We start from the raw sequence: 12,636 nt of genomic DNA, 5'->3' as shown, positions 1-12,636 counted from the left end.
ATCTTTTACCAATACTCAGTAACTGAACATGATCCAACCAAATTTTAAATCATGACAAATATGAAACAAGGACTACCAATCAGCCACTATCGAAGAGGTACATATTTACATAATAAACATAATTATTTGGTATACTTTGGCATGATTCTCTGCAAATAGTTGTGGCCTCTATCTCAATAAATCATAATACAACAATAATATTGAATATTGAACTGTTTTATTTGAATTATAATATAAACACATTAATTATTAATAAGTTACCGGTAATTAATGTTGTATTCATATTGGGCGCATGTTCACTAAAAACGCCGTAAGTTTTCTATTTGGCGCGTCACAACCCCTTTTGCATATGTTATTCCTAACCACTGGCGTATTCGTATTCCTAGAAATAACATATGCAAAAATGGTTGCGCCACACCAACTAGAAGTACTTACATGATCATCGTGTTGTGAACATGGCCCCCATATTGAGATAACAGCGGTTAAAGCGCAGTAATCTTAATTTTAAAGTTTATTTCAATATTCAATACTTATTTCAATACTCCTTACTTTAATCAGGAACAATAGATAAATGTATATCTAGAATAATTTTTTATACACAATAATTTTAGACATAATATGCTGCATAGACTTTGATTATAAATGGTGAATTAGGCACGAAGTGAACAAAAAATGTATTTGAGGATTGGCTCTAGATAGATGCTAAAGATTTTTACCAAGACAAGTTAAATATATATTACCGCCACCGGTATTGCACTGATTTTGATATAACAAAGTATACAATTTTCACACTAACCACCGACAAATTGTAGCAATCATGTTCGTTCAAATTAAAAACTACTAAATGCTAAATTAATTTGCGGTTTCATTTGATAAATCACAATCTGATAACAGTATGCATATTATTGGGATCCGAAATAGCTTGATTATTTGCCTGCTGTAGGCGTGTTGCTCTTTCCTGTTCAAATATACTAAGACAGAAGAATATAACTTCTTTTGTGTCTTCTGGCAAAACAATGCCATCGTACCAACACTGAGACGCACCATAGAATGCTGTAGATTTATGCTTCAATGTTTCATACTCTGAGTACGAAATGTCAGAGTTACTGTTCCACAAAAATTCAGCACCCAATCTAACATTTGGCCACACAAAATGGAATCTTGCACCCATAGATAAAGAACACATCGGATGCATGTGAGGTGAGCCTACCAATCCTCCAACACTGATCACTATTTTTGGACAAGGACAAGTGGCAATACTTTGCATGAAGGAGGCCCTTGATTTGATAACAGAATTGCTGGTATCATTCACAGACAATGTTTCGTCATCACACAAATTTTGAAGAAATAAAACAGGAATTTGTCGAGCTCCACACAATTGCACAAAATTGGAGCCCTTTTTAGCAGCTTTGTCTGTTATGTAGCCATTATTCGCGATAACTCCAACTAAGATACCACTGACGAACATAAAACCAGTGACAAGTGAAGTACCATATTGTTCTTTGTATTCGTGAAATCCATCGTTATCTGCCAAACACTTAATGATCTCATGAGCATCAACACTATATTCTTTATTACCAGCAGCAAGTTTACATATTTCGGTTTTATCTTTTTCATAATAGAAATTCTCTCCCTTCACTTTTGTCAAATTACTTGTTGCTACGATATCCCGAACCCTTTTCAAACCTTCAATTTCGGTTTTGACAAAGTGGTCAGTGCAACCACTCAATCGAGAATGTAAATCTGCACCCCCCAATTCGTTTGGTGTCACTTTTTCACCAGTAGCTGCTTGTACCAACGGTGGACCGCCAAGAAATATAGTACCAATTTGATCAGCTATCACAGCTTCTTGAGCCATTGTTGGAATATAGGCGGCCCCAGCAGTACACGACCCACACACAAATGCGATCTGAGGTATGCCTTGTGAGGACATAACAGCTTGATTGTGAAATATTCTACCACCAGGATTAAAAATTTCAGATTGTAATGGTAGAAATGCACCTCCACTGTCCACAAGATAAATAGAAGCCAAATGATTTTCTTCAGCAATTTGATGGCATCTCAACTGCTTTTTGAGAGTTATAGGATAAATTGAACCACCTTTTACAGTTGCATCATTAGCAACAACCATGCACCATGTGTTGTGAATTTTACCAATAACAGTTACTACTCCAGCGCAAGCAATATTTCCATATTCCATATCATATCCAGCCAGTGTACCAATTTCTAGTACAGGTGAATTTGTATCCAAAATTTTCTTCAGTCTTTCACGAACAAGAATTTTTTTATTTCTTTCTACGTGCCGCTTTATTGCCTTTTCACCACCTCCTTGATAAGCAGTAGCCACAAGACTGTTATATTTGCCCCTCAATTTGTCAATATTTTTCAAATTGAAACTGTACATGTGCTTCATCATGCTACTATCAAAAGACTTTATTTTTGGAAGGGATTCTGAAATAGATTCTGACGAGTATTGGATTCTCAAACCATTTTGACTAATTGAATAAGAGTTTGAAGCAAGTTGTTTTCCAAACAAAGAACTGGAAAGGCTTCCTCGACAGATAAACAATGACTTATATATAGTCATCATTATTGATGCTGCTGATGGTGATTAAACAATAAAATTTATCTATAAAAAAAAAGGTCAAAAAGTGAAAATAGAGTAAAAATTCCATTCGCGTTGTTTTATTGGTAGAGCCTTTATTTTTGTAGTAAGTGAAATTAGCAATATTCTGAGAGAACAAAGTGCTTGTCAGCTTGTAAATATTGAAAAACTAGTCTATCGTACATCAATACTGTTTATTCCCGATTTCAGAGATCCTTCGTCTAAAAAACATGCATGAAAACAGTAAAAAATACAAAAACTGAATAGTGATAAACTCAAAATAAACTGAGATTCAAGATGTTAGCAAGCAAAAATGAACAGAGAAGAGTACTGAAGTACGAATGATACTTTTAGTTAGGTTATATATTCTTTTCGTATTTAGACCCATGGAACTGATACAACACAAAAACATTACCTGGATACTGGAACACAGGGCAATAAATAAAACTACAACAAACAAATTTCAGAGAAATCAAGATCCTGAGAGTAGAGTCTAGCCGAAGCGACAAAAAATTGATGTCAAAACTGCCTGGATAACGCCTAACAAAAATGTGATGTGAAATTTTCATTTTTTCGACGAAATTATTAAAAATTAAGGATGTATAAAAATTGTCACATTACATTTTTGTTTGACATTATTTAAGCAGTTATAGCATTTATTTTCACATCACATTTTTATTTGGCTTCATTCAGCAGTTAGGATTTTTCAGTTTTTACTTCAATAGAACCAAAACTGCCAGGTTGTACAGTCAGGATAGTATTTACATATTTATCTATAGGGAGAGGAAAGCCGATAAGACAGCTTGACCATATGGCGAACCACGGCCTCTCGTCCGGTTATCATCCCATTTTGGGTATGGGACTAGTCAGTTATTTGTTTTCCGGAAGCATGGATTTGATGGTGGAGGAAGCTGAACCGACCAGCGGTTACGTGAACCACCCTACGGCGGCGAAGAGTCCAGCAATCCTCTCACACATAACCAATCCCCGCTTGGGATTCGGTAAAATTAACCAATACCTTTAAATCAATCAATGACATGGAACACTGCAAGAGAGAAAGATTTATTTCGTCTATCAGAAAAAAACAGTCACACCAATAAAAAATAAGGCTAAAAAATACACTTTTCTCAGTATAGACTGGCAGACTGGAGGGTTTCGTACCTAACATACTTCTAGTAGGCGTAGCATAACAATCTTTTGACATGACAATCCTAACCCTCACCTGACTACGCCATCCAAAAATTACAACACTACGACGACACAATCACGTCATAGAGCTTGCCAAATACTCGTACGATCGCCCGAAATGACATCGGCGCCGACGATAAAGAACTGACTAACGTCAGCGATGTCTCTCCTATAGGGATCGTTGCGACGAGAGAAATGGCTGTTCGGGTTCTCGTCTGGGGTTCTAGTATAGTACCACAAGTACTTCCAGTGGGCGTAGCATAACGAATTTTGCATATGTTATTCCGAACGCCCACCTGACTATGTCATCCAAAAATTACGTCACTATGACGTCACCATCACGTCATAGGGATTACCAAAGTATAATTACAATCGCCCGAAATGACATCTGAGCCGCCGATAACGAACTTGCTAAAGCCGGCGATCTCTCTCCTATCGTGATCGTTGTGACGAGAAAACGAGAGAAATTGCCTGCTCGATTTCGGGTGATCGACTGCGTGTTTTGGACGACCATCCGCATACTTCGGTGGGCCTTATTACGCCACTGCAGCACTGTGACGTCGAAATGAGGTTATTTTTCGGTGACGTAGTCAGGTGGGGGTTAGGATTGACATATGCAAAAATTGTTGAGCCAGGTAAACTAGAAGTACATGTGGTACTAAACTATACCAGACCCCTCGTCTGCACATCTTGGATGACAGTTCGCATAGTTTGAAGGGCTCTATTACTGTATTACGTCACTGTGACGTCGTAGTGACGTAATTTTTGGATGGTGAGGTCAGGTGGGGGTTAGAACTGACACGTGAAAAAATCTACGCTATTTCTACGCCTACTAGAAGTAAGTTAGGTACGAAACTACACGAGACCCAATATGGCTATCTAATACTGTCTGACTGTATTCCAGTATTAGAAGTAGTTAAAGTTCTTGAAACAAAATTTGAAAACAAACAAACAAATCTGTATCAGACAACACTACTTACCGGTACCGTACGAGAGGCGGACGACTCATCTACTAAATAAACTTCTGACCTTATTGAATCTCAAATCACCATGCAATGCCTTTTGAGCGGTCGCCGCGTTTGCGCATTGGTTAAAATCATACCGGTACGGTACCGGTACCATAGCCTATGACGTTTTTTTGTAGCGTAATATTCAATCCATAATAACTAAGAGAATTCAGAATTCAAACTGTCTTTAAATTTTAATCTAATTGTGTTCAACTCGCGATTGCTTCCACCATAAAAGAACATTACTTAATACATAATACAATAAGGGGACACAAAAAAATGAAAATTATCATATTCGCCTAAAAAGACCCCTCAAAAGAACCCCTCAAAATCAGGCCAAAAATTTGGGTCTAGAAAAGCGACTTATTCGCCGGGAAATACGGTAAGTCTAAGTTTATTTCGACTCCATAATCAGCATAACAATAAAATGATTGGTAAAAATAAATAAACATAAACTGATTATGAAATCAGGAGAGCAAACAAAACCTTAGATAAGGTTTGAAGCGTACAGAATGTATATAAGATGGGAGGTTTTGCCAAGAAGAAGTGGTACGTGTTCACTCACCTAAAATAATGGAAATATTTCACACACGCACCCACACACACAGCCATACAGAAATTTTAAAGTAAGAAGAACATGATAAATTACATACAGGTAGTTGAAAAAAAAAATACTTGCCACGCCATATTAATAAATTTATAATGTTTTCCACTGCCGAATTGATCGATTTTATAAATGGGAGTGAACAGTAAAGATAAATTGAAAAATATATTGCCAAGCTGATAATAGCTGGAGTCAATTGCCAAAAATGCCCAACCAAAGTTGCCAGAATTGGGTGCATGAAGAGGTGGGCTAGACCAGGGGTGTCCCCGTTAGTCGTTGGGGGTGTCAAACCGTGAATATATACTTAGGCTTACCATACGTCCCGTTTTAGGCGGGACGGTCCCACTTTTCAACGTCTTGTCCCGTCGTCCCGACCGGTCAGTCAAAAGTCCCGCTTTGGCGTTTAGTCAGTCAGCATAATGCACGAACATTACCAATTAGCAAGTTCTCGTTATAGTGTAGCGTACCGGTAACCTACTTGCTGAAGGTGGATGCGTGGTTTTGTTTGTTTCGTTGTTTTATGTTAGCGGATAATTGATACACTTAGTTACGTGTAAGCACCGTACGCCAAAAGGGTGCTTAACGTTAACGTAAATTCCTTTCTATTTTTCGAACCGAAACCGATATTTATACAGACAGCGCATAAACTCTTGATGGCAATATGGTCAGTGAAGACAGTAAGGATAGTTTTAAATGTAGGCCACTAATCTAAAATCGGTGAATTTAAAGCTGAAAAAATCACAGCTATGGTCTTTGGAGGCGTCCCGCTTTGAGGTTACCAAAATATGGTAACCCTATATATACTACAAAAAGGTTTGCGTGATAACCTTTAACGAACGCCATTATATTTGATAACTTTTCTAATCTGGCTACATCAAACGGTAACGTCAAACTCGTGGGTTTTCGAGGGCCGCATTGCTTTTTCGAAATTGTGCACAGGGCGCTAACAGTTTTTGATATATTTTGATAATGTATACTTGAAGCTTATTTTTAGACAGGTGTAGTTTGAGAAATATTTTGTTATGCAATTAAACAGCCGAATGAAGTTTTGTTATTTTCATAAATTTCAAATGCCATTTACATATCAATATTTGCATTTCACTATTATTGCAATTTAATGTATTTATTACAAAAAATCATAAATTTTTATGTACAACTATCCAAAACATTTTTGAACAAAGTTTTGATAAGGAAAGAATAATACATACCCTAAAAAGGACTTAATCCAAATATATAGGCCTAAAATTTACAAAAATATTACAGAATACACTCAATGTTTTTTTATTTCATATGTCCTGATGTTTGGCATCTCGTTTGTGGCACCAGCTTACTAATATCATTCTGCAATGATTTTACATCACCAACTCTAATTAACGAGGTAACAAGATCATCGATCGTTAATCTGGATCGCTGAGAATGTTTAATTAATTTGAGTAATTTTAAAATTTACCGTTTATTATTTCATGTATAGATCAGTACACAAACAAATGACTGTCTTTTTGGACCACACCATTATTCTGATAATGTCTACGTATATTGCATTCTTTCATTGTACTGATAGAAATGTGACAAACTAAACAATGTGCTTTAGAATTTTGAGAAATGCAGAAATATTGCAACTCCCATTTTTCTTCAAAAATGCTACCTTCTTCATGTACGTTGCGTTTCATTTAATTCCTGAAAACCAATGGCGGGTAAAATTTTGCTGCCGTAACCAAGGCATGTCGGTGCTGCCCTGCCCTCATTTCATTTGCAACAACTCACGAATGTGAGGCAGCTTTTTCTACGTTGCTCGCTATTAAAACGAATTGTTGGAACAGAATGACATGAGACACGGTATGAGAGTTGCGTTATTCGAAACAGAACCCAAGGTGGAAAACCAAGTGGAAGCCAAGCAGGCGCAGCCATCTCATTGAACTGTTTTGATGTCATTCAATAAATGAAAAATTGAAAGGGGACCGTTATGCATAATTTTTCTAAGAGTTTGAGAACCACTGGTTTAGCTGGAGTTCTGTGGATTCACATTTGACATTTTTTTTAAAAAGAAGACAAATCGTTGAAGTAAAGATTCTTTCCAATGCAGAAATACGAGCGCTGACATTTATTCAAGAAACTTCTGTTTCCACGTCTAATTTTCGTTTGCTTTCGTTTGCATCTCTGGGCTTTCTCATGGACTGATAACTGAATTACTGCCCTATAATTTAGATACCGATATGATTGAATTGTTACGATAAACACGTTCTTAAACTGTGATAATGACATATCAATAGGCGGTAGATCGCAAAAATTTACAAACAAAATCTGTTGAACACCATTTCGCTTGAGCTCGGCGGGCCATTTTAAATCGTTACGCGGGCCGGATATGACCCGCGGTTTAGGAACTCCTGCTTCAAAGAAATCAATTGTATTTCCACAGTTTGTTTGTTCGGTTCCGCCAGCTTTAGATATAAAATAAATATTCAAATAATGCATATTGCCTTTATTGTTAAGATTCGTCATTATTTATTAAACTATGGTCTTAATTTGTCTTGTTTTCAGCAATGGAATAAAAACGTAGTGCGCACGTGACAATGACTAATTATATCACTGTAATATTCATAAGGGTTATAATCCCAGTTGCTGTAAGTAATTAATTGAATATTTTATCCTCTCGTGCCCTATGCTCCATAAAGTGTCAAGTTGTGAGAATCTTGAATTCTATAAGTGCAAACCAAAAAGAAATTTGCAGTGTTAAAAAAATTTTTCCTCCAAGAAATAGGCTATTTCCAGTTTTTTTGAAAAGTAACTAATCATAACTTGTCTGATAAAAAATTGAACGCTTTTGCTGACCACAATATTTTGAAATTTTGTCGTATATGGGTCTCATTGTCTTTGATGCATGATTTTTAGATACGAAAAATTACCAAGATTTCTAATTGGTATGATATCTCACCCACAGCATAGATTTAGAATTTGAGGGCCATATCTGCCTGTTGATTTCATCGAAATACCTGAAACAAACTGTTTTGCATCAAAAATTTCGTATCAAATGTTTCAAACTTTTCGATTTGTGAATAATATGATCCAATCATATTACTATATTAGTGCTCCGGTTATAGCGTGCGTATTATGCTTTTGTAAGAATAAACGAATCGTTGACTAGGGCGTTTTTTGGCGGGGGCACTATACAAAAGATCCAAAAATATTCTTTCGACGATAAACAATTAAACATTATCAACACCTCTGTACATGCACAGCAAAATACTAGTTAATTAAAGTGTTTTTTGGCATTATTGTAAAGGATGGCATTCACAATTGGCACTTCTCCGCGGGCCGCACAAATTTTCCTTGTGGGAAGCATTTGGCCCGCAAACATTATCGATTATAAAACGGGCGCTAACATATTCTTCAACTGAACCAAACTAAACACTCAAGTCACATTTACAATTGAAACTATTTTATGTGAAAGTTTTTCCAAACATTGTCATATACTCCATTACAAGTATAAATATGATGTTTCATGTTTGGGTTAAGCTAATAAATAGATATATCCGATGAAATCAGATCACCACGCCCGAACGTCACTAACGTGCTTGGATCGATTCCTTACTCAACTGCAAAAGCAACGGTAAAATTTTAATATTAAATAATCATAAACAATCAGACAATCCGATGAAATCAGGTCACCACGCCCGAACGTCACTAACGTGCTTGGATCGAATCCTTGCTCAATTTTGATTTATTTCAATAGGAGTAAAACAATGATGAAACATGTGAACATCAAGTGGAACATGATAAAAATACTGAGGTAACTTCATGAATATTACTCACCAGCCTCCATTGAAGTCAATTGACTAAAGAAAGTTGAATATTCGGTTGAATAGGCATGTGCATGAGAATAGGACCATGACTCTCCTGTAAATAGAAAGTGGATTTGTTTAATATCGCAATTCGTGCTTTAGTAACATCTTTCATAAATTCTCATGGGAGGGAGTGTGGTCTCATCTCTGCGCCAAGAGACTGCCAACAGAAGGTTGTTCTTGATAAAGTTCTGTATCCATCTCTTCCCAGATTTTCTCTGAAAGCAAATTGAATGCCAATTGAATCACTGAAACTCTCATCAATCTTTATATATATATGGATTGTATTAAACGCTATAGTTTGACGATTAATGGAATTTTCAAACGCAAATCGAATATTTGTAAGTATTCTGCCAGTTTCCGATTCTTTGAAACGTGTTCCACGGTTGCGACGAAGTTGCGACATTACTCGATCTTCCGTGGGCACAGCATATGATTCCGAAATATTACAACGATTTTTGTTGATTCTCATCATTGAACATTATCCGGTGTAGTTGACACTTCAAAAATTGGTGTATTCAAAGCGTGGTGTATTTGTGAGTATGTGGCTGGATATACCCAAAGTCTCGAATTTGACTTTCAACTACATATATATATATGGCAATCATACAAAATTAGAAAATGCGATATAGATTCAACTGTTTTAATCTGCTGTGACATTGTTCCACGTTTTAAACACACCTTGCTACATCTATGAGTTTAGCTTCATGTTTAAGTGAACTCCTAATGTAATTTCGACAATATACATTTGTAAATTTTTAATTTAAATTTTCAATGTTGTTTACTGAATGTACGTATATATATATATGTGTAATCTACAAATTTAAAAGGTAGAATGTGAATAATGTTTTTGCCATTCAATAGCAGTGTTCAAGGGAAATGCTAGTGAACACTCGAAAAATATCAAAAACTTCCAGACAAAATAAAAACATCATGACATGTTTGCATCACGATCCATTATATAATGTTCCTATTTATGCTTCTATTTAATATGTTTTATTCCTCTGCACTGTCATTTCAGCAATAGTTCGCATTGAGATATTCACAAGACTGGGATGATGGAGTCAACTTCTTCCTTGTCATTGATTATTCTGTTCTTATCGTTCGCATGGAGTCGAGAAATATATTCAGGAAATGACATTGATTTTGAACGCGTAAGTTAAAAAAAAGTATTTGTCGAACATTAATTGTATATATTATTATTCTGGTTTTGTACCTGAGATGTTCTCCAGAACAATAACACTATAATTTTTCGCCGAAATATGTTGAAATGACACGAAGCATCGCATCATAAGCCTTATATAATATACTTGCTAATTTTATTGCTTATTCAAGGCAGTGACAAAATAATGTGATCTTGTATGGGCATACGTCGTCTCAGGAATAGAGCGCAAAGTTACGAGTTGTAATTGCTACGCAACGTTGCAGTTTTTCCGTGTTACCCTACACATGTAAATAAAAAATACGAAAGACGAGAATACTGCAAAACAAACCCGTGTTTATAAAATACCCGTTTTGAAAAATATAAAAAGTACCCAATGCTCAAGCACTGAAGGCGCAAAAACGTATATTCCGTTTTATATTACTCTCAGTTGCAAGGAGTTTGGTTTCTCACACTTGGCCTGGACGACTCATCCTGGAACGTATTATGGAAATGTCATGTTGTTGCACCTTTCAACGTAACAGATAATAGGATGAGTCAATACTCGTATAACTTACCCAAGTGAGTAGTATTTCAAAAACGAAAACAAAGTTTCTAGTTAATAAAAATAAAATATATCGAGGTACACGAGATAAATTATATTAAACTTCCTATTGTAATTGTTTCATAACAGGAATAAACCACAGATTCCACACTCCTTTACAGAAGATTTATACCGCGACCATCTGGGTCAAATTTGGAATAATCATCAGTTCGGTCAGAGTTTCAGTGATTTATTGTCACCTTCAAGATTGTTATCGCGTACAAATTACGCAGTTTCATTGGGCTCTAGTTTCTAGTGAACCGAACAATCATTCTTTATTATGTAGTTCTTGTCGATTTTCAATAAAGTGAAGTCACAGAGTTGATCAATCATACCACGATCATATGATTGGCATTTAATTTCTTTCAGAGAAAAGCTGGGAAAAGATAGATACAGAGCTTTATCAAGAACAACTTTCTGTAGACACAAAGATGAGACTTCCCTCTAAAGGTAAAGATTTGATCAAATCATGAATTGCGATATTTTACAAATCCTCTTTCTATTTACAGGAGAGCCTTTGTTCTACTCTCATCCACATGACTATTCAACCGACTATTCTACTTTCTTTAGTATATTGACTTCAATGGAGGCTGGTGAGTTATGTTTATGACCTTTGACTCTTTATATAGTTATATGTCTCATCATTGTTTTACTCCTATTTAAATGAATAAAACTGCAGTTGACTTTTCCTGTCTGATTGCAGTTTATGAATATTTTATCACTATCATTATTTCACCGTTGATGTGTTACAGGTCAGAAGCTTTTACAATTTTTTACCAGAACGCCGACAATAAATGATGACAATCTTTCAGAGCTCAAAGCTTTTGCAGTTGAGCAAGGAATCGACCCAAACACATTAGTGACATTCGGGTGTGGTGACCTGAATCCATCGGATTATCTGTTAGCTTAACCCGAATCTGAACATTCATGCTTGTGATAGTGTTTGTAACAATGTTTGGAAAAACTTTCAAAAAAATATTTGCATTTGTATATGTGACTTAAAGTGTATATTTAGATAAATGTAGAATTAACCAAGTTGAATAATTATGTTAATGTCCGTTACATATTTGATAATGTTTATACTCAGCTTTGTTTTATGCCCGAATGACCATTTAGACTTCGAAATCTAAGAAGAACAAGAATCACCAAACAAAAATATCTTGAAGTGCATATACATTGTATTCACCACATGCACGATGTTGCTGACCATGCCAAATTAGAATGAACGGAACATTTCTGTTAAACTGTGTTGGGAGCAATTTCGTTTTGAAGAACAGATTTTTTGACTTTAAAAAAAATATTTCAATGGCAGCCTCCGGGATTTCAAAATAATTTTAGAGAGGCTCCTAATATCGTTTAATTGGAAAAAAACTTGGCATAACCAATTTTTGTCATAAACATGTTCATTTTTGGCTTTCCTAACCTGTAAAATTTTGATGGAAGACGTCCATAATCACTCCAATATACAGAGAGCCATAAAAATCTAATACTTCATATTATAATAAACAGTTTAAAAGTATTGATGTGTACCCTACCTTCCATATTCGTATATAATATATGCTTTAAAAATCAAGGTAGTCTACAAACTATAAGTATAATCCTGAACAGGGTCGCTATGTGGTAGTAGTAGTGTAAAGATCCTATTACG

The 12,636-nt window shown here is 35.6% G+C and overlaps 1 protein-coding gene and 1 pseudogene across 2 annotated transcripts; one reads left to right on the top strand and one right to left on the bottom strand.

Moving 5' to 3' along the window:
* Nucleotides 1–184: 184 nt before the first annotated feature.
* On the bottom strand, nucleotides 185–5,914 carry LOC120342516 (biotin-dependent 3-methylcrotonyl-coenzyme A carboxylase beta1 subunit pseudogene; annotated as a pseudogene). The gene is made up of 2 exons (XR_013474741.1): nucleotides 5,719–5,914; nucleotides 185–2,826 (listed from the first exon to the last, which is right to left on the bottom strand). The product of XR_013474741.1 is annotated as a biotin-dependent 3-methylcrotonyl-coenzyme A carboxylase beta1 subunit pseudogene (transcript).
* A 4,350-nt stretch (nucleotides 5,915–10,264) lies between these two features.
* Nucleotides 10,265–12,598, top strand: LOC120342545 (uncharacterized). The gene is made up of 6 exons (XM_039411422.2): nucleotides 10,265–10,397; nucleotides 10,836–10,966; nucleotides 11,079–11,161; nucleotides 11,358–11,438; nucleotides 11,498–11,581; nucleotides 11,741–12,598. The coding sequence occupies exons 1-6, from the start codon at nucleotides 10,299–10,301 to the stop codon at nucleotides 11,896–11,898; spliced, it is 636 nt and encodes a 211-aa protein (XP_039267356.2). The 5' UTR covers nucleotides 10,265–10,298; the 3' UTR covers nucleotides 11,899–12,598.
* The last annotated feature ends 38 nt before the right edge of the window (nucleotides 12,599–12,636 follow it).

The sequence above is a fragment of the Styela clava genome, chromosome 3 (assembly GCF_964204865.1).
Source record: "Styela clava chromosome 3, kaStyClav1.hap1.2, whole genome shotgun sequence".
Taxonomy (NCBI): domain Eukaryota; kingdom Metazoa; phylum Chordata; class Ascidiacea; order Stolidobranchia; family Styelidae; genus Styela; species Styela clava.
This window is presented reverse-complemented; position numbering and strand designations above follow the sequence as displayed.